At 39.9% G+C, this 23,187-nt stretch overlaps 1 protein-coding gene across 3 annotated transcripts in view; it reads right to left on the reverse strand.

The window, feature by feature from the left end:
• The window catches only part of PCNX2 (pecanex 2), a 304,697-nt gene that overhangs the window by 232,550 nt on the left and 48,960 nt on the right, over positions 1-23,187 (reverse strand). For all 3 annotated transcript variants that reach the window (XM_021931429.2, XM_021931434.2, XM_017953734.3), the window contains exons 9-10: positions 16,279-16,414; positions 6,519-6,664 (exon numbers count right to left, since the gene is read on the reverse strand). In XM_021931429.2, coding sequence (XP_021787121.2) covers positions 6,519-6,664; positions 16,279-16,414 — 282 coding nt within the window. The remainder of the gene's footprint in view (positions 1-6,518; positions 6,665-16,278; positions 16,415-23,187) is intronic.

A 23,187-nucleotide genomic window follows, 5' to 3' on the forward strand; every position in this document is an offset into this window, starting at 1 on the left:
TTTGGGTAAACACCAAGGAGCATGATTGTTAGATCGTGTGGTAACAATATGTTTAGTTTTATAAGAAACTGCCAAATTGTCTTCTAAAGTAGCTGTACCATTTTGCATTCCCACCAGCAAAGAATGAGAGTTCCTGTTGCTCCACATCTTCACCAGCATTTGGTGTTGTCAGTGTTTTGGATTTTGGCCATTCTAACAGCTATGTCTGGTATCTCATTGTTGCTTTAATTTGCAATTCCCTAAGGACTATTGATGTTGAGGGTCTTTTCATATGCTTATTTGTCATCTGTATATCTTCTTTGTTGGGGTGTTTATTTGGGACTTAAGCCCATTTTCAGGTTGTTCTTTTTTCTTACTGTTGAGTTTTAAGTGTTCTTTGTATACCGGATAATAATCCTTTGTCTTTTAAAATATTTTCTTCCATTCTGTGGAACATTTTTTAACGAATGAAAAAATGAGTGAAAAAGAACCCATATCTAACGCTGACACTTGATGCTTCAATAGCTAACAAAAATGTAAGAAACAGTAAAGAGAAAACTTTTGAAGAAATGAACAAATGCATGAATCATTTGATAGGGACTTTTCATATATAATTTCAGACAGATAGCTATAGAGATGATTGATAGATATGTATACAGATTTCACAGATTCAAAGAAATAGAAAAATAAATAACTATAATAAAATAAGTCTGGAGCTGAGGCTGCCAAGAGGCATAGCCTTGGGCCTCCTACACAAGGAAGGACAGGAAACTGAGGACAACAGCCAGGAGAAGGAAAACAATGGGTGATTTGGTTGACTGAACTGTAGCTGATATATTACAGAATAATAGAAGTAGGGTAGAAAGATAACATACAAATATATAGAAAGGCTGAGTATTCAGATAACCATGAGGCTCAAGCTGAATTTTTTTTTTTTGTTTTGAGACGGAGTCTCGCTCTGCCGCCCAGGCTGGAGTGCAGTGGCCGGATCTCAGCTCACTGCAAGCTCCGCCTCCCGGGTTCACACCATTCTCCTGCCTCAGCCTCCCGAGTAGCTGGGACTACAGGCGCCCGCCACCTCGCCCGGCTAGTTTTTTGTATTTTTAGTAGAGATGGGGTTTCACCGTGCTAGCCAGGATGGTCTCGATCTCCTGACCTCGTGATCCGCCTGTCTCAGCCTCCCAAAGTGCTGGGGTTACAGGCTTGAGCCACCGTGCCCGGCCTGAATTTTTTTTTTTTTAATCTGGGGAAACCAAAATATATTTGGCAAAAAGGAAATTGTGGGTGTCTTTTATTTTCCACTATGCACTTTTAATAGTGCTCAATATATTTGGTGTGTTCAGGTCCGTAAAATTCATGATGCTCATAACATTTTGATGGATACCTAAAAATATAGGTAAGAGAAAAGGTGAGGGAGTTGGCACTGCAAATGTCTGGGAGACAAATGCTCCAGGCTGCAGGAACTGCCAGTACAAAGGTTTTAAGCTGGAGGACTGCCTGGCATGCTTGAAAGACAAAAGGAAGGCCAGTATGGATGCAGAAAAGCCCAGAGGGATAGTGGGAGATCAGGCCAGAAAGCAAATTAGTGGCTACAGCATGGGGGACTTATGGGCATTGTGAGCACTTTGATTTTCATTCTGAGTGAAATGGGGAGCCGTTGCTGGGCAGTCAGCAAAGCAGTGACGTTGAAAAGCCTTATTGTGTTGTGTTAAGAATACTGTACAGGGGCTGAGCATGACGGGCACCTGTGATCCCAGTTACTTGGGAGGCTGGGGCAGGAGGATCGCTTGAGCCCAGGATTTTATGACCAGCCTAGGCAACAGTCTAGGCAAACGAGTCAGTAATGTGAGAAGTTAAAAAAAAAAAAAAAAAGCTATACAAAGAGAATGAATGGTTATAAGCAGGGAAGATGTTATTGCAGTAACCAGATGAGAGATGAAATGGCTCAGACCAGGTGGTCATATTAACACTGAAAAGATGTAATAGATACACTTGGAAGGAACAATGAAAGTAACTTCCTATAAGAGACTGAGTGTAGGTGTGAAAGGAAAGAAGACTCAAGGACAACTCCAAGATATTTAAGCAGAGAAACCAGAAGGATGGAGTTGTCATCACCTGAGATGGGGAAGACCACAAGTGGAGCAGGCTTGGGTGAGGGTGAGATGAAGAGCTCAGTCTTGGATGTGAGATGTCATCCTGATATCATGAGATGTCAATTTGGTAGTTAGATATAAAAGTCTGGAATTCAGGAGATGAGTCCAAGTTGGTGATACAAATCTGAGTGTTGTTGGCATATTAAAAGCCATGAGACTGAATGCCATCACCAAAGAAAAGAGGGCAGATAGAGAAAGAATGAAGACTAAGAGCTTTGCAGCCACTGGGGACTTCACCATTATAGGGTCAGGAGGCAGAAAAACCTGTAAATCTTCCCTTCCTACGTAGCAGTGACCAGCAAGGCAGAAGGAAAACCAAGAGAATGCTGAGTACTGGAAACCAAGAGAACCTCTACCAGGCAGGAGGAGAAATTAACTCTGTCAAATACTCTAAATGAGTCTCGTAACGTGAGAAGTAAAAGATGGAGTCAATGGTGACCCTGACAAGGGCAGGTTCAATGGAGTTTTGGGGTTGGGGGAGCCTGAATGGGACAGGATTATTAGAGAATGAAAGAAGAGCAAGTGGAAACAAACACAGGCAACCTTTCAAGGAGTTCTGCTGCAAAGAGGAGCACAGAAACAGGACAGTGGCTGGTAAGAAAGTGGGGTAAGACAGGATTTTTTAAAAAATACTTTAAGTTCTGGGGTACATGTGCAGAACGTGCAGGTTTTTTACATAGGTATACATATGCCATGGTGGTTTGCTGCACCCATCAACCTGTCATCTAGGTTTTAAGCCCTGCATGCATTAGCTATTTGTCCTAATGCTCTCCCTCCCCTTGTCCCCCACCCTCTGACAGGCCCTGGTGTGTGATGTTTACCTCCCTGTGTCCGTGTGTTCTCATTGTTCAACTCCCACTTATGAGTGAGAACATGCAGTGTTTGGTTTTCTGTTCCTGTATTAGTTTGCTGAGAATGATGGTTTTAAGGAGGATTTTTAAGGATGAGAGTTGTAAGTGTGTGTTCTCACGATAACAATGATGACAATTAGTTTAGTTTGAGAAGCATGAATGAGTCCCTCTTTACTTGTCATATAGCCAGCTACCTCTCATATTTTACATCTGTTTGTGTGTTTCCTCCTCAGAAAAGCCTTTGCCGACTACCAGTTTGAACATCAGTGCCCTTCCCTCTCAGGTCTCTCTATCTCAGGCCTTTATGTGTTTCCTTCATGGCACCTATTACAGTTTTCTCCCCTCTCCCAGAAGAAAGTAAGTTCCCTGAGGGCAGAGACAATGGCTGTTTCATTCATCACTCCATACCCAGTGCCCAGTACAGATCCGAGCATGGAACAGGTGCTTTGGTTAATATTTGTTGAATGAATGAAATGTTGAAATGATGCACAGAAGGGCAACTTCTTATTTCAGATGTTAACCTAATCAACTAGATAAATGAAAATAAACCCTCAGTGTTTTTCAGGAAAGTGTAATGGCAAGATATGAAATAAGAGAATATAAATAAGAAGAATAGGACAAGTCCGGAAACATCTGAGTAGAATAGGTGGAGAACTGCAGGCAAATAGCTGGGACTGCAATGACAGGAACCATGAAACTACTGCCCAAAGACTAAGAAAACATTTTTAAGGAAGAACAGCCTGACTCTAAGAGTTAAGTTGAAGAATGTCAGGCAGAATGCCTTAATCTATGGGAGTTTATTGCAATGATTAGTGCAATTTTAGTGCTTGTTACCCACTGATTTCTTCCGCTTCCTGCCTAGTCCTTACAGTTTGTTTTTATTATGCATATTACGCATTTTTACCCACCTTCCCAGATGATTCTGACCCACAGCCCTGTTTGGGGATTATGCTCTCCTTGCAAAGGTCCCAAACAGCTCGGTTTTTCTAGGTCAGTATTTTGGGTTCCTTCCTCCTTCCTCACTGTGAGTTGTGAGTTCATGTAGTCCCTGTCCTTATTTTAACTGACTCTGAACTGTAAAACCAGATCACCATCATCTGCTAACAGATGACTTTAGGTAGGCTTATATGGCTCTGAATAAAAAGTGATATTGCCTCATTCTCAGCAAACTAACACAGGAACAGAAAACCAAACACCACATGTTCTCACTCATAAGTGGGAGTTGAACAATGAGAACACATGGACACAGGGAGGAGAATATCACACACCGGGGCCTGTCAGGGGGTGGCAGGCAAGGAGAGGGATAGCATTAGGACAAATACCTAATGCATGTGGGGCTTAAAACCTAGATGATGAGTTGATAGGTGCAGCAAACCAGCGTGGCACATGTATACCTGTGTAATAAACCTGCACGTTCTGCACATGTATCCCAGAACTTAAAGTTAAAAAAAAAAAAAAAGTGATTTTGCCTATGAACTAACAGTCTAAATTTTAGTGTCTGGATTTGACAACATCTACTTTGGCTATCCTAATTTTATTTATTTTTAATTTTTCTTCTTTCTGGGAGCTGGGCCACATTCCAAATAATAATAGCAATTAGTATTTAAAGAATTCTTTCAATGACTAAATTAATTTAGTCTTTACAACCTCCCTGTCATATAGATTATACCCATTTAACAAACAGGAAACTGATGCACTGAAAGGTTTCATAGCCATCCTAAGATCACAGCACTAATAAGTCGTAGGGACCGGGTTTAATTCCCAAGGCTGACTCAAGTCCAGGGATTCCTCACACCAGCTGAAGGATCTATGGATAAGGAAATGATGCTATTTCTAGGTCATCCCTAAGCACAACATTAAAAAACCCATTGTGACTTGCCAGAAAGGTGATTAAAATAATAAAAACATAAGCTTTTAAAAAGTGTGATCATCCTCATCATCCTTCTTAGACCTCCAATGGATTTCCATTGAATTTTTGTCACCAAGTAGATTTTAAAATAACAAACAAATCCATAGATATATTTATTTTTGTTTTGATATGCAAGGTTAATGCAAGCTAGTCCAACTTTCAATAATTTCTTTTTAACAGAAAATAATTAATATTTCAAAAATGCCTCATTTATCAGAGTATACTATCTTGGAATATTAGTTAAGTATTAAATGTTCCTTCTAAGTGTGTGCCCCTTGGGTAACATAGTGTTGTTAGGAAAACCATTATAACTCCATTCCCTGACTTGTGGGTCCTGAAATTTACTGTTGTAATTTTGCACGACTATAGTTTTTTTCATATGTGATCACACTATTTAAGACATTACTATAACAACCAGTCACTGGGGGACCAATGACAACAAGACAGGCAATTGGGTTTTCCACTGCCCCCAAGGGCTGGCATTAAACCGTGAAACTCAGCAATTGCTTATGGCAGCATTAGTAATAGCATCTGAAATTTTCAAGCCAACCATGTAGTCAGTGCTACTCAGCCCTTGAACATCATAAACTGTTATGTGCAAATTCTTAGGTAGGCAAAGATACAAATGAGAAGTTCCCACTCCTTAGGCCCATCTCCATCATGTTTTTTTGGGGGGGGTTGGGGGGAGACTAAGTTTTGCTCTTGTTGTGCAGACTGGAGTGCAGTGGCACAATCTCGGCTCACTGCAGCCTCTGCCTCCTGGGTTCAAGCAATTCTCTAGCCTCAGCCTCCTGAGTAGCTGGGACTACAGGCGTGCACCACCACACCCAGCTAATTTTTTACTTTTAGTAGAGATGGGATTTCACCATGTTGGTCAGGCTGGTCTTGAACTCCTGACCTCGGGTGATCCACCGGCCTCAGCCTCCCAAAGTGCTGGGATTACAGGCATGCGCCACCATGCTCAGCCTCCATCATGTTTTAACTAATCTTAACTTCTCCTCCTCTTTCTCCCTACCCAGTAACCACAGCTCCAACCCCACAACATTTTGCTATATGGAATAGTGGTAGGAGGAGGTGAGAAAGAGAAAAGGGGATTAAAGGAAAAATTAACGTTCAAACGAGTGTGCATCAGACACAAGTGAGCAATTAGAATCCAAGGTGTCCGGGAAAGAGCCAGAAATCACCCTACTTCATCTTCCCTCCTCTCCCCATGCCCACACCCAGTCAGGCCAGGCCCTGTGCTACAGATGGGCCTCAAGCTTTCCCACAAAACTGGGGCAAGACATGAGTACACCCAAGCATGCTACTGTGCCCAAACGAACCTTAAATACAAACCACTTCTTATTTCTTATTGTAACTATTTCTCATTATTTCTTATTATTAATACATTAATTTATTATTAATAAGACAGTTACGTATTGTAACTCTCTTATTTCTCATTGTAACTGCTAAACTACAATTTGTTAAGTTGTCAGGATCTTATTGCTTTGACTTTGGGTTGTCAGCAAAGGAAGTGCACAACCTGAAAATGTGCGAGTGACAATTTTCTCTTTGAAAGCATGCAGTGGGCACTGTCGCGTGCCCGGTGTGCCTTCTGACAGCACATGTGCATGCTCAGTGGCTTACCGATCAAGTAATGCCAGCAAGGTCAGTCGATCGTACCAGACTTTAATCCACTTGCCAGGGAAAATGATAAATTTGTAAAACTGCTCTCGGTTAAATTTTCCTTGTGTTGAAGAACATGACGAGGCTTCCAGATCCTGACTCACATGCTTTCAGATACCAAAAGAAACAACAGAAAAAAGTGTTTCATGTTGTCATGCCATGGCCACAAATATATATATACACCATAATTTAAAAATACAAAAAGTAGATGTTCAAATTCCGAAATGTAAACCAACATATTTCAGTTAAAATAAATAAGAAAAGGATAATGATCAACAAAAAGGGTTTTTCTTACCAACACACTTCAATTCCTTTACAATGTACCATTAAAATTATGCTATTCATCACATCAAAATGCTGCTGCTCATTAAGGCCAAGAAACTGCTATAAAAATAGTTCTTACGAAAAGTAGGAATTCAATAAAAGATCTTAAATGACTTCATTTCTGAAAAGTGTGTTAATGTTGAGATACATATTCAAATTTTACTAAGAGCAAAAAGATTTTCATTGGGACTATCTAGGCTATTGGTGAAGCCGGCTATAAGAAAAACTGAACTATTTATTGAAAAAATCTAAATCATTCAAACTAAAATGTGGGGAAATTTAGACCCAGATATTAAAAGTTTTAACCCCTAATTCATCTCTGATTAGCTCTAATTCAGTGGAAAAGAATTCACTTTAAAAAAAAAATTAGTCTTCATTGATTTGTCTATCAACTACTTACTGAGGGACTCTTAGGAGCCTGGAACAAGGTTGGGAACAGGCAGTTTTCCATGCAGTCCCCCTAGTGAAGATGTTGGTAATAGAATGTGCTTAGTTAATCCTAACAGTGAGGTCCCAGATGAAGTGGGGAGCCTCCTATTGGACATCCCACCTGTGTTTTGTCTCCTGTTCTCGTGTACAGAAACTGTTAAAACCAAAGCTCCCATGCAGCTCCTCCCTCACTGTTTGACCATTTGCTTGTCACTTCTTGCTACCATCCTTAAGCCTTCTCTAGACACCCCAGCCCCCTTCAGAGCTTCTATTTCTAACCTCTATATATCTTTAACTGTGGTTGAAAAACAAATATCATAAAATTTACCACCATAACCGTTTTAAGTTTAAAGTTCAATAGCGCTAACAATATTCACACTGTTGTGCAACAGATCTCTGGAATCTTTTCATCCTGCAAAACTGAAACCCTGTATCTGTTTAGCAACTCCCCATTTACCCTCCCCCCAGCCTCTGCTAACCACCATTCTCCTTTCTGTCCCTATGAATGTGACTACTTTAGGTGCCTCATGTAAATGAGATCATATAGTAGTTGAACCTTTTTGTGACGGGCTTATTTCACTCGGCATAGTGTCCTCAAGCTTCATCCACGTTGTAGCATGTATCAGAATTCCCTTTCTTTTTAAGGCTGAATAATACTCCTTGTATGTATGTATCATGTTTTGTTTGTCCACTAATCTGTCAATGGATATTGAAGTTGCTTCCACCCTTTGGCTATTGTGAATAGTGCTGCTAGGAGCACAAGTGTGCAAATATCTCTTCCAGCTCCTGCTTTCAATTCTTTTGGATATACACTCAGAAATAGAATTGCTGGATTATTCTAATCTGTATTTTTGTTTGGTTTTGTCTTGCATTTTTCCAACATGGATTTAAGGTTCTGATTTCCCATAGGCCGACAAACATAAGACACAGGAGATTAAAAAGGGCAAAGACAAGAAAGGGATGAGTATGGGACAAAGAGCAGCGGCAGCGGTGGAGGTGACATCGGCTTTTAAAGGACTCCTACATTTCCCTTTGGCTTACAAAGCACAAGGTTATACATGGGCAGACTGCACAAGTTTTCTCCTAATTTAGGGGAAGTCACTGATGTCAAAGTGCCTGGCATGCATGGAGGCAGTGCAGCTGCTTCATTAGAGGCCACTGCAGAACTCTCCAAGAAAGCAAATTTTACCATCTCTCCATTTCCAGATGCTAATCTGCTTACTCAGCCTATGGAAAATGGAGTTATTCCGGATATCAAATATTAATGCAAAAGGCATCTACAGGGAAAGTTGATCCATCATGAAGGCAATATACAGGATGAGTTGGACTGAATGATAACAGGAAAGTTGAGATTGTAAGTGCTGCTTGTGCCTGGAATTCTATTTCAACACAGAAGAGAGCTTTGTGGAAACTGCCTGGTGTCATCTCAGCAGGAACAGCTTCTTTGCATGATGATGAACTTGTGGTTTATAGTAAACCTCCCCCCACAAAGGAGTCCTTTTCCTTGAAGCCACATGGACAAAGAGTGTAAATAAGAATTAGGTGCACAGGAGCCCATGGTTTACTGTCCTTGTTATGTAAGAATCCATGTATGATGCATAAACAGGTCAAGGGTAAGCAACAGCTAAGATGAGAGCATTCCTTCCAATAGGAAGAAAAATGCCTTCTTAAGGTGGGGTTTCATTTGATATGCTTAGCTGTTAGGAAAGGTCAGTATGTAAAAAATTACATGAAGACTATGCCTGCATCTTTTTTAAAACTTATTAAAGATTCCAGCATACTGTGTTGTTTATTGCTGCTTAAATGAAAATCCTTGCTTAAAAAAAATCCTCAAAAATTAATGAAAAAAAAAAAGATTTGACTTCTTTTATGGGAAAAAAAGGTTCATAAAATTTTATTTTTTACCTTCGATATCCAAGAAGCCCAGAGCTACATGTTTTGGTGAATAACAGCAATTATTCTTGGACTATTTTCTGGTACCAAATTCAAATTCAAATTCAATTTCTCATCATTTTAATATCATTCATGTTTTCACTCATCGAACAAAATAGTTACTGTGTAGATTATATAAACCAAATGCTATATGTAATATATGTTGAAAATTGAAAACATAACAAGAGAGAGTTTCCACCTTACAGGGGTTTGGAAATTTCTGGGAATAGGCGAGCAAACCAGTCATGATAACATCATCACACATGCATAAACGCATCTACATCTGTGTCTATCTCTGGAGCGAGAAGTGAGTCACCAGAGAGTGTAGGACTGACATCCCAGAAGAGGGCATGGAGTAAAGGGGTCTTGGGCATTCCCTGGAGTGCATCAACAATTAAGGGGCTCGCATAATTGCGGACCCTCAGTGGAGTCTGAGAAGGAGCTTCATGTTCATCACTTTTATCTTTCACTGTAAGTGATCTAAATAATGAAAAAAAAATGAATGCGTGGACAAACTGACAAAAAAAGACGTTTATGTCTCTGATTCATTAAACCTTGCCAAAGAATGATTATGTTGCATTGCCCAGTAAGTTGGGCCTGCAAGTTTAATTCTATGATTCTGAGAAAGAGTTTAGGAAAGGGGAGGACAAAGGAAAGGATAAAAGTTGAACTTAGGCCGGGCGCGGTGGCTCAAGCCTGTAATCCCAGCACTTTGGGAGGCCGAGACGGGCGGATCACGAGGTCAGGAGATCGAGACCATCCTGGCTAACACAATGAAACCCCGTCTCTACTAAAAATACAAAAAAAATTAGCCGGGCGTGGTGGCGGCGCCTGTAGTCCCAGCTACTCGGGAGGCTGAGGCAGGAGAATGGTGGGAACCCGGGAGGCGGAGCTTGCAGTGAGTGCAGATCGCACCACTGCACTCCAGCCTGGGCGACAGAGCAAGACTCCGCCTCAAAAAAAAAAAAAAAAAAAAAAAAGTTGAACTTAGGTTCTTTTTAAAAAGCAAGATAATTGCATTTACATACACTCCTCATATGGATTAGTGTTTATATCATAATATCCAATGTTCATTTAATGAATCTGAATTATCAAGAACAACTTACATTATTGTCAGTATATTCTTCTTAAGAAGGCAGGGAAGGACAGTGTATCTTTTAGAAATATTTTGGGCGGAATTTTTGGAATTTAAGTATAAAAGACTATGCCTTCTGAGATACCTGAGAAATTCTACTGCTCAAATAATGCTACTTTCAAGAGTTCCAGATAACAAATAAGATTTTTTGATGATATTAGTAACTGCCACCAACTAGTAAAGTCATAATTATGCCATATATTATCTCTAATCCTTAAAAGATCACAATAGTTCAGTTTCCTAAAAGAAACTGAGGCTCTGAGAGATTAGGCCACTGGTCCAAGGTCCCAGATTAGGAAGAGATTTGCTGGAAGCCAAAGTCTGGGCTCTTTCTACAATCGTGCTTAAGGGGGCCCAGGTGAATCGACACATCAAGCAGTGCTCATCAGTAAAGAGAAAGCCACTTTCACAGCAAAACAAATAGAGTTCAAGAGACAATACATATAGTCTAATTGTGAAAGAACAAGTTAACAACACAAATTTGAAAATGGAAACTGGCAAAAATAAGATGGGGAATAATGGATTACAAATAATATGTTATTTAAAACAAACTTAAAGTCAGGTTTGTGATTTTGAGAATGAACCATATCTAATAAAAACTAAAATAGATATTATACCCTGTTATGTGAAAGAGAGTAAGTGATCAGCTCTACAGAACCTCCCCAAAGTCTGAACAGGCACAAATGGATTTAAATTATTGGCCTCTTTTTTGTGGGGGGATATTGAAAATTAAATTAGAGGTTCTCCAGTTCTCAGAAGGTATCTGTAGATTTTACCTGAAAGGGCAGGGAAAAGGGAGGAGTAGAGGAGTGAACAGTAGACAGAAGAAAAGTGGTCCTTTGGGAAACTATGTGTAACTCCTAACAGCTATCAAGCTCAGCACTGGGAAGGAACGGTTGGTAGGGACTCTGTTTGGTGTCAGAAGTGGGATTGTGAGAAATCACAGCAGTGGCTGCCAAGGGGGATGTGAGCACTGGAAGCCCTAATAGTGACAAAAGGGCAACTAGGAAGGAACACTGGATCAGGGTCCCTTCGATGCCCCAAGTTCCAGTACTCTCTGCACTGCAGTTTCCTTAGATATTCAACCCCCAGATGAAATAATACCTACCCTGAAGACTTCCCTTAAAGATAAAATGACATCAAATATGACAGCACCTAGCCCAGTGCCATACACATAACTTGTGTTCAAAACATACAAGTGGAATGTGAATTATATCTGGATGTGAACAAAACTTTGAGGGATGAAACATATTTTTTTTGAAAGTAGAATGATACTATTATAACAGTGGCTATGTTTAGCAGCCAGAATTCATAACAAACCATGTAGATTCTAAACCTATTACAGAGAGCCTCTGACTTACAATGATTCAACTTATGATTTTTGAACTTTACAATGCTGTGAAAGGGATAAGCATTCAGTAGAACATCAGTAAGTGATATGAGATAGTCAATACTTTATTACAAAACAGGCTTTGTATTTGATGATTTTGCCCAACTGTTGGCTAATGTAAGTGTTCTGAGCATGTTTAAGGCAGGCCAGGGTAACCTATGATATTCAGTAGGTTAGATGTACTAAATGCATTTTCAACTTACGATATTTTCAATTTATGATGGATTTATAGGGACCTAAACCCATTCTAAGTTGAGGAGCATCCGTATTTAAATGAACTTCTGAACACGATAAATGAAAAAGATGCAAATGTTACTTTTTCTTTTTAAAGTATTAATATACTTTCAAATAAATGAATATATGATGAAAAATAAATGTTATGATATTATAATTGATGTCTCATCTCTTTCATCTCTATAATTATTTCAACTGTTTCATCTTTTAGTAAATGCCAATATTCTTATAAGTTCTTGTTAATGTTTTAATGATAGTAAATTGTGATGTAAATGCTGCCTTTATATTTATCTAGAATAACAGTCAGCCAGGCCTAGTACTGTGCTCATCTTTGCAATTCTCACCAGTTCTCATCAGTTAGGACCAATGAAATGCTTGACCTTCACATATCCATAAGATAATAATAATGCCACTATCATAGACTTGCACAGAGCTTTAGAGTTTACAAAACACTTTTACATACAATACTATCTCATTTTTTAATGTAAGACAAGCTGAATGAGTTGGAGACTATATCCGGTTAAAAGTAAATGGAAGCAGAAAATGCTGTATTCCTACAGATCCTATGCTGCCCTTGGGGAGACTGCACCTGCCTCTCAACCAGCAGTGTAATAAACAAAATGTTTCCAGGTGATTACTCAGGTACTGCCCCATAACATATTGGGACAATGTAAGATTTTAAAAACCATGGTAATGAGTCTACAGAATATACTCTGTGGAGTTAGAAGCACATGATGGATAAACTTAGTGACAGAGAAGTACAAGTTTATAATATAGATTCATGCAACATTTTTAATTGGTAATATTCAAAACCCCTGAATGCCAATCTTGAGTTCAAACAACAGGTTTTCACCAATTCCAACCATATATATATATACACACACACACACATACACACACACACACACACACATATATATAAAGTGACCAGCCCTTCATAAAAGTGACAGCCCTTCCTGGGAGCTCCCCTTTCAGGGACACTTCATTCTCCACACACATACTGTATTTGTACCAGGGAGGAATTTCAGAAAAGTCTTTCTCTGGCCTTGGCTCACCTCCTGACCACCCGCCCATCAGAGCCTGCAGAATTCCATCCTCTGCTAGAAAGAGCTTGCGGAAAGTTGCAGGGGAAGCACTCTCAGAGCTCATGTGCTGCACTTGAAGGAGGGGCAGGGAGAATGGGGGAAGGAAGGGATTAAAGTCTTGTCTTCAGAGCCTTACCTCCAGCTTACTTTTGCTAGTCTCCTTCTGAGAAATAGCTCCCCTGTGCCTCCAGGCTCCAGGAACACTGAGCACACCTGCTTTCAGCCTCACCTCCAGGTCCCTTTGGCCAGGTCGTTTCTCTGTCTAGATACTCTTATCTCCTTTTATTCGGTTAACTTCAACTCATCCTCCACATTTCAGCGAAGTGTCACCTTGCTAAGGAAGCCTCTCTGATCCCCTGTTTCCTGGCCTGGAGCTTCTCCTGTGTCCCACACCACTAGAGCCTATTCTAATCAGAATTCCTGTTGTACAGAGTTGAATTGGTTGACTGGCTGTTAAACTTATTGTAGGCAGGGACTGAGATTTTTCACCATTGTATACCAAGCTTCTAGCACAGGACTGCAGGCATAGCCAGCCTATAGCAAATATTTGTTGGATAATGAGTAGAAAACCTATTTAATTTTTATTTTGTGGCTGAAACCTAATTTAATTTCCTGGTGATATCAGTTATATTTAGAAATCAAATAGTAGAACTACATTTTTTTCCCAGTATGAGACTTTGTAAATATTTTCTTAGGGTCTAAACATGAGCTTGGTTAGCAATCTTCATTTTTCCTCTTCCATACCCATATACAACAGAATATAGAACTTTAAAATTTTTTACTTAAAGTAAGTTTAAATTGTTGAAGCAATGAATTTGGTTAAGTGTCTAACAATAAAACACTACAGATGAGTTGAGTTTTTATGCATCATCATGCCATTTATAGGATGACAAATGTAAAACAAGGAATGGCAGGACTGTTTCTGATTTATTCTTTCAGTATTTACTTATTTTCAAGTTTCTGCTCTAACTGGGATATTTTTGAGATATTAAATCAATAGATGTATACCTTTGATAATCTAAAGTTTCTAGTTTCCTCTAGTTCTGCTACTCATGAAATCAATGGCATTCACATCTTTCCAAGCTCTCCTGATACTTTCATGGAACCTTCTTGAAGATTCAACACTAATGTTCTGGAGGGTAGTAGGGAGTGAGCGCTTCCCCGGGCCTATCACGGGGAAAATGCAAGTTTCTCAGGAAAGCCTGCGTTCCACAGGGCCCCCACATACTAGGGCTGGGGTGAGAACTATGTTCTGGCAGTTGGGGGTGGAGCTGGGCAGAGCTCACAGACCTCATACAGGCTGACAGTGTGTGCAGAACACGGCTAGGGCAAATGGCAGGGTCTCCGGTGGTCAGTGAATGGTAGATCCAACACCTCACCCAAACCAGGCAGGTACAACACACAGTACACCCGGTGACTGGGCTGAGGGGATGCTCCCCTCCCCGGAAGGGCCCCTCCCAGGTCCACTTCCAACCACAGGTTTAGGAATCCTATCCCTTACACACAGAGGCCCTGGAAAGGAGGAGAAGGAGAGCCTGAATACATGAAAGGGAAGAGAATAAACAGTCCCAAAAGGCTGCTTCTTTGAATAAATTAAACACTTGTTCACACAGAAACTCCAAGCCTGAAAGGGCTGAGTTACCCTAATTAGCACTTTTTTTGTTTGAGAGAAGATCTCACTCTGCCACCCACGCTAGAGTGCAGTGGTGCAGTCATAGCTCACTGCAGACTTGAACTCCTGGGCTCAAACCGTCCCCCCACTTCAGCCTCCCAAAGTGTTGGGATTACAGGCGTGAGCCACTGTGTCTGGCAATTAGCACTTTTAAGTTAAGTCGTCCCTACACTCCCCACATCAACAGGAATAAGAACTCAGAGCAATACGTGGTCAGCTAAAAGGTAACTCAACATTTTCTTTGCACAGCTGAGTAATGGTGTATAAATTTCAACCCATTGTATTTTGTGTGTGTGTGTGTGTTTGTTGGAGACAGAGTCTCGCTCTGTTACCCAGGTTGGAATGCAGTGGCACGACCTTGGCTGATTGCAACCTCTGCCTCCGGGGTTCAAGCGATTCTCGCGCTTCAGCCTTCCAAATAGCTGGGACTACAGGCATGTGCCACCATGCCAGGCTAATGTTTGTATTTTTAGTAGAGATGGGGTTTTGCCATGTTGGCCAGGCTGGTCTTGAACTCCTGACCTCAAGTGATCCATCCACCTTGGCCTCCCAAAGTGCTGGGATTACAGGCGTGAGTCACTGCAGCCAGCCACATTGTATTGTTGAGCATCCTTTGGAAAAATGTGGCTAAGCAATCAAAAACATATATATATATATACAAAATTATTTTTTCAAAGATGAGCTTTTCTAGAATGAACTGAAACATTTCCAGGAAAAAGGTAAACAGAAATAAAGAAACTTGACACTCACATGACATCACCCCATCTACAATCCTCTTCTCTCAATATGTACCAATGGAAACCAATCTTTCTTCAAGGCCTAACCCAAGTATTTCTTCTTCTAAGAAGCCGTCCCCATTCCCCCTCCAAAATGCCCAAAATTGAATCTGCAGCTCTAACTTCATGTCTGGGTGTTTCACTAATCTCCCATGTTATCTCTGGCTTTTAATCCTTGGCTCTGCCTCCCAAGAGTCTTATTAACGGTTGACTGGATAAATGAACGAACATTAATAAGTTATCTCTTAGTAACATAATGAAAGGCTTCACATTTTTAGACCTCTTGAGGATAATGTCACTTGCCCCAAGAATAAAGTCTCCCTTTAAGTCAAATATTTAAGAATCTTTGAATATTAAATATACAAGGCAATAATACACTATTTTTTTTAAAAAAACAGATACTTTGCAAACCATGGGCGAAAAAGGCAACCTAATCCAGTGAGCTCCTGTGAGACTTACGCATCCCGGCAACCAAAGATCAATGTGCATGAATTTCTAATGCATTTGAAAAGCAACTGAGACAGTGGCAATCCTGTTAATATCAACCCAAGGTTAGCTGCTATCTCTCTGATTTCTTTTCACATTCAGTCAGTAGACTGCCTTGTAGTGATATATCAACAACCCAGTGATGCAAAATTCAGGGAAAGAGCTGACTAATCCTGTCAGGTAATCCAACCTGGAAAAAGGTTTTAAGATCCCCTGTTTCTAGAACATTCACAAACAGCAATTCTGGCATGTACGTACCCGTGGGGTTTCTGACTGGGTCCTGCGAGCCACCATCAGTAACAGCTGTTGCTGAAGGGCACTGACAGCAGGGTCCCCAGAAGATGGATCTTGACTCTCAGAAGTTGTGGTACTGGAGGAGCTGACCTGCATCTCTCTGAGGGTGGGCAAAACAAAAGCTTTGGTTACCTGGCGATACCACAAGTCATCTATTTGTTATACACAAACACAAGAACAATAGGAATGCCCAAAGCAGGTATTGGATGAGTCTTCACAACCTTACGTAAAGAGTTAAGAGTTTAAAATTATGTATACAAGGCTACCTTCAGGGAGAAGGTCAATTACCCTGCATACATTGAAATTACTCAGGCTGCCCAGGGTTGCAGTGTGTCATAGGGCAGGTGGGTAGATGCCTGGTGTTCTACAGACGACAACCTTACATTTGTTACATATTTAATGGGTGGGGAGGCCTTAGTAACAAGTTCTAGCCTCACATTTTGTAAAAACAAATAGTGGGCTTGATAATTCTCCAGACACCAACCAGGAAGAAACAGAGACTAACACCTCTACTAACTGGCTGCATCTCCTCTCCACCACAGCCCAAAGCACAGTAAGTACATATTAGACAAAAGAAATGTCTTGGGTAATTGATCAAGAGGACATTATGGAATTAGTTGTGATCTGTATATAAAATAGTTTTATTATCTTTAATCACACACAGATTGGCAAGACTTAAATTAACAGTAAGCAGTCTCAATCCTGGCATTTTTTTCCTCTGGCTCAGAAAGCAAAAACTAGGACATACTTCTCTATCTGATTTCCTAGCAGGGTACCTATAACTTTTAGGACACAATGGTGCTGCCTACTCAACAGGCATTTCTCATAGAATGTCTGCTAACATAACTCCATCTTATTAAGTCATCCAAGACTGTGTGCTTTGGAAGAGACATGAGGTCCTTCCCTAGCCCCAGGGAAAAATCCTGGTCTCTAAGCCATTCACTCTGGCCAGAGCTTGGCTCTGGAATGAGAAAGAAACACAATTCTAAGAGGTCACTGAGGAGCAAAGAAGAGTTGGCTGGGAATAAGAGAGCTCTTGGACAAAATTTTCTATCGTTCTTAAGTAGTAACAAAAGTAAAAGACAGTCTTTCTCCAGGCCTTTGCATGATTCATGAATAATAAATACTGCCATCGTGAAGGAAAAACTTGAGGACTGGAGAGCTCAGTGATGGAAGGGAACTAGTTTTTTGATGACAGCATTAAACCTCTGAATTCACCAACCTTGAACAGACCATATCTTTGGGCTTCTTGTGTTCTGACATAATACATCTCATTGTGCAGCCCATTTTGTTACATAAGGTTACTTGTAGCCCAAATCACACTAATACAGGCTCCTTAAGAATGCAGATGTTACAGTAACATAATTCCCTTCTGATTTATAATCTATATCTTTCATGATAAAGTTTCTGCAATCTTTTGGATCTTTCTTTTTCCTAACTCCTTCCTATCATACTCATAAGCATACCAATAGTTATTCTGTGTGAATGGTGTTCAAAATACTGTCATACAGCTGGGTGCAGTGGCTCATTCCTGTAATCCCAACACTTTGAGAGGCTGAGGCGGGAGGACTGCTTGAGCCCAGGAGTTCAAGACCAGCCCTGGCAACATAGTGAGACCTAATCTCTACAAAAATAGAAAAAAATTAGCTGGGCGTGGTTGCACACACTATAGTCCCAGCTACTTGGGAGGCTGAGGTGGGACACCACTTGAGCCTGGGAGGTCTAGGCTGCAGTGAGCCATGATAACGCCACTGCACTCCAGCCTGTGTGAACAGAGTAAGATCTTATCTCAAAAAAAAAAAAAAAAGCAACTTTCATATACACATGTAAATAAACAAAAACTTCAATACATTCAATAAAGTCTTCCTATAAAGAACCACTTAGGAAACATAACATGATAAGGTTAGGGTTTAGGAAATGAACCGGGTAGAGTAAGTATGTGGAGTTTGAAAACTTAAAAAATCCTATGCTTCCATTATTTAATGCTTGCTCCTAAAACAGTGCTTTTCCTTCTTGTCTATGTTAGTGGCATAATCTCCGTCACTAACAGAGAAAAAGATTAGTTAGATTTATAAAAACAACGTTAATTCAAACTCTTCTGCGTTGTACAGAAGCCGCTGAGTAACATAACTCTGTCATTTCACATCGAAATACAATAGAACTGAACTTTCATTGTTGACACAAATTCAGAGATATCTTAAACGGAGCACATGCCAGAACTTCACTAAAACCAAAAGATTAAGCTAACTACATTGTAGGTAAGGTAGGTAATGATCGTAAATAGGCAAGAGTGGGAAAAGAAGTGTATGCTTCTGTGAAAAATGTAGAAGGTGTACAGCACCCTCTATTGCTAACTGAAATAAACTAAGAATTGACTACGACATCATGTGTAAGGAACGGCTGTTTTAGAGCAGTCTTCCTCCTACTAAGGCGTCCTGCTAGGATACATGATACAAAAGGAAGTGTCAATCAATAGACATCAGCTTAATTTTTCCATATTTCTTAGTACATTTCTGATTGTAAAATAATAATAATAAACATCATTTTCCTATGTAAGTCGTTTAAATATCCTTTAAAAAATCTATGAGTTGATTTTCTATTTAAAATCTTTTGGGTCAGTTCTAGAATTAAACAGAACTAGGTTAAAGTATTTCTCTACTACTTACTATGTGTGACTATAAGCATGTTGTCTTCCTACCTTGAATCCTCCCTATAAAATCAGGTAGATATTTTCCTCATAGGGATCATTGTGAAAACTAAACCAGACTATGTACATAAAGCAGTGAACATTGCCTTTCATATATTAGGCACTTCATAACCATCCCTGACCCTTTTTACTCTTTTCTGTTGATATAGGACTTGACTTTGCTTATTCTTATATTAAATAGTAACATAACTCCTATGCTTTTACACAAATACTATATTAATTTCAGGTGTCTCTGTTAGCAGGCATGGGGGAAGAGTATTTTGCCCTCAACTCACACCTAATTCTCCTTATTTTATAAAGACAGTCTCAAACAGCATATTAACTTCCCTCTTAATTAACCTCTTTTATAAGGTTTGAGTATTCTAGACAAGGCATGAGCATATTAAGAAAGATTCTCTTCTGAGCTTCATGACTGGTATATGTCTGCATCAGAAACCTGTATTGTCATCTGTATTGTCATGTGTATGTGGGCTCCCCATTTGGCCAGGAGGAAATGGTTACATGCTTACAGTAAGCATTGCTCAAATGGAGATGTTTCCCTATGTGATATAATTCTCTGATGTCCTGATAGTGTAGTTATAATCCATGTACACCAGCCTGCCGACCCAAGCACCAAAGAGACGACGATGCCCACAAAAATCACTGACATGGACAGGTGGACAGGAGTGCAATCTCTGAATAATTCCAAAGTCTATGTTCTTTGCTTGTGTCTCTTCTCCGAGTATTTGCTGGTTATTCTCTCGCATCTTTTGAAGTTATAGACTGTAAGCATCATAATCATCCAGAAACACAATGTCTTAGTAACTTAAAGCCAAAGATTTTCCCACATTAATACATATAAAGTGAAAGCGTTAAGTTTCAAGAGGCATTTTCTCTTCTTCCAAAACAATAATGGCAATGGAAATATCCCAAGCCTGTAGTAACTATTCTGTGAACTGCAATACACGATACTTAGCACATCTGGTCTCAATTATCCCATTCTCTGGTGAATCTTTGGTAAATTAGTTTGGTTCAGGGCTATAGCAGAGATAAGTTTATTTAAGTTAGATTGAGCTCCAAGCAATAGCAGAAATAGTGACTAATGGTGGAAACTTTTAAAAGTGCTGCCACTAGAAAGTAATAAAGATGGGCCTGGGGCTAGAATCTAGCCTGGGCCAGAAGAGTGGACTCCTATATGGAAACAGTTGGGTCTCAAATTGACCATGACGATATTCCACCACACTGGACTCCCCAGATTTTCACCATCTGAGTTTCTACAAGTAACAGACAGTCAAAATACATGTGCTTCTTCTACACTGTCTCACTGATGTTGGAAAAACATTTCCTGAAATTCTTCATCTTCCCCAGAGTTTAAAGACGACAGCCCACCACTCTCAGGGAGGGGGCCTCCCTTTTTCTGCCTCTTCCCTTGTTTTTCAGGCTTCCTCCGGGGACATGAGCACGAGGCCCACAGAGGGACACAGACATGAAAGTCGCAGCAACATGTTCAGTATGTAGGATGTTTAACTAAAGCAGCACTGTTCTGCAAACCATAACCTGTTATTTTGAATTGTTTTACAGTCGGCAAAAAACTCTTCTTTTATGTTACAGCAACATTTGTGTGAGTATCAGAGAAAAAGGCAGCGACACCGTGGAAGTGAGGCAAGGCCGGGAGCATGGGACCTGACTGCCATCATGTGGCGGCAGTGGCTGTGGCCACCCGAAGAGATCCACACTGAGTGGCAGGGCCAATTTTCAGGCTTTCAGAGAAGATGCCCCAGAGAACAAAATCTTTCCAGAATCAACCTCACAAACCTTTTGTCCTTATGACTCTATGCCTGGGTGAAAGTACAATCTCTTTCTAATATGTCTAAGAAAACAAGATAAGAATGACAGCGAAAGGAGCAAAGAGTAAAGAGTGAACGCCAAAAAGAGAGGACATGGAAATTTGGGAGGGCAGACACTATTCCAAGGCAGACCCAGGTGATCATCTATCTCTTGCCAATCTTTTTCACCTCCGTGTGATCAAAGGCACCAAGAAACCGCAAAAGTTTTTTAAATTTGAAGCAGCAAATATCTGTCTCTCTACTACCCAAATTAAGTGAGTGAGGCAGGTATATGCATACCTCAAATATTTGTAATAAAAGATGAAATTTCCAAACTATCATTGAATGGCACATGGTACTGGGTATATCTAATACTGAGAGAGGTTACAACGTTTTACTCTTCATTTTGAATATCTAGTTGACTTGTTTCGTTGCCCCACATTCCTGCTCAGCTATTCCAAACCAGAGTGTCACTATTATTTATTCTGACTAAAGTTAAAAACCCAGTCTAAACAGACACGATTACTTCTTGCTGCTTTCTGCCTGCTTATCTTCTCTGGGAACCAGGTAGATAATTAAATATTGTGGCTTTAGAGGACTTTCCTGAAAGTTAATCCCAATAAGTAAGAGGTCTTTTTGAGATAAGGGTCAGAGAAGCTGATAATGTCAACAAAAGAGTAAGAACTCTGAGGAGGTAGTAAAGATTAAGTACAGGGCTTCAGTCCACCTTTGGAGTATGGTACACAGTGGGATTAGAGATTTAGGGCAGCTTTCAAACATAAGCCTAATTTATAAACTGAAAATATCTGCTTCAATCTTTGCTACAATAATTCAAAAACAAAAGCCATGAATAAGTGAATTCACATAAATATTTATATTACCATCCTACTCTATTTTTTAAATAAAAACAAGTTGAAGTTCCATCCTTGATAAAAAAATTCCCCAAAAAAGTCCTGCAAATGAATTTGCTACAGAATGACTCTTCCATTCAGAAGAGTACCATGCCTACTTTATGAGTTATAGATCCTCAAAATGAATGTAAATATCATGTCTTTCCAATCAGATTTCACTGGGGAGCAGATGATATGCATTTTGCATGCATTTCCATTAGATTGTTTATGACACTGGAAAAGCCAGATTCATACGGAAACATGGTTATAGATTGTTCATAGAAGAACGTTCTACTATATTACTTGGATTAATTTATACACAAAGAAATATAAATATTTGCTGAACAAAAAAGAGAAACCGTCAAGCTTTAATTACAAGATCTACTGAGTAGTAATAATAATTCACTCTGCAACAAACCCTTTGCACTCAAAAACACATTTCAACTTTCTAAGCAGCTTCACCTCCAACTTCCTAGGCAGATTGCCTATTTCCACTTCGGTTTTCCAGGCAGATTAGCAATTCCAACTTTCCAGGCAAATTAGTTCATTTTGGCTCTGAACTATTGAATCAATCTTGTGTTCTGGGTAATAAAATACTCAAGTGGATTTATCCTCTGGCAGTTTTTCCTACTAGCAATTCTAAAGGCTGCAATTCAAGTTGTAGTTTCCTCATTCCAGTTTCTGGGGAAAGCAGAACTGTGCCAGCTAATGTTACCAAAGGTACCTGCTCTATGGGCAGCTATCGTACAAGCGGAAAATGCTGCTGTGTTTCTGCAGCAGTCCACAAGAACTGCACTGGTTCCCACAGCGACAGTGAGGCCATGGAGAGAAGTCTGTTTCCTCTCCTGGTTTCCTTCAGGAATCCCCAAAGAGACATGAAGTTACATTACTAACAATTCCCTATTCATACTTGGGAGTCAGGGATATAAAACTGTCCCATGGTAACAAGGCTGAACAATAGCTAAGAGGAATGGCTTTTTTGCCAATAATAAGAATCAGTCATTTAATGGCCCAGTTGGAGACAATCCCAGCCACTGAAGTCACCTCATAGGGAAAAGCCTGCTTTTCCAATATATCTTCCATGGCTGAATGACTTACAGCCCCAAGTAGGCATCCTTCCAAGTTCAAAATCAAAGTTTATGTTTACTGTAATAGAAGAACTTAAAATCTAATTGCATTAAAAGCCAAGGACATCATATTAAAGGACCTACTCTAAAATTATACATGCCAAGATGTTGGAACACAACAGGTTAATAAGGGGAATGCCTTCAAATCACATAAACCAACTCATAAAGGACTAGAGGAAAGGCTTCCACCTGGCCCAAAGTATTTTTGTTATATAAAATCGGGTGTTTTGTTATAAAAACTCAAGAAACAAAAGTCAACATCTTTTGGTATATCAAGTCACAGTGCACTTTACCTGAAGTCCTTCTGCTTCTATCCAAAGATAGTAACAACAGCCAACATTGAC

Source organism: Papio anubis, chromosome 1 (genome assembly GCF_008728515.1).
Source record: "Papio anubis isolate 15944 chromosome 1, Panubis1.0, whole genome shotgun sequence".
NCBI classification, from domain to species: domain Eukaryota; kingdom Metazoa; phylum Chordata; class Mammalia; order Primates; family Cercopithecidae; genus Papio; species Papio anubis.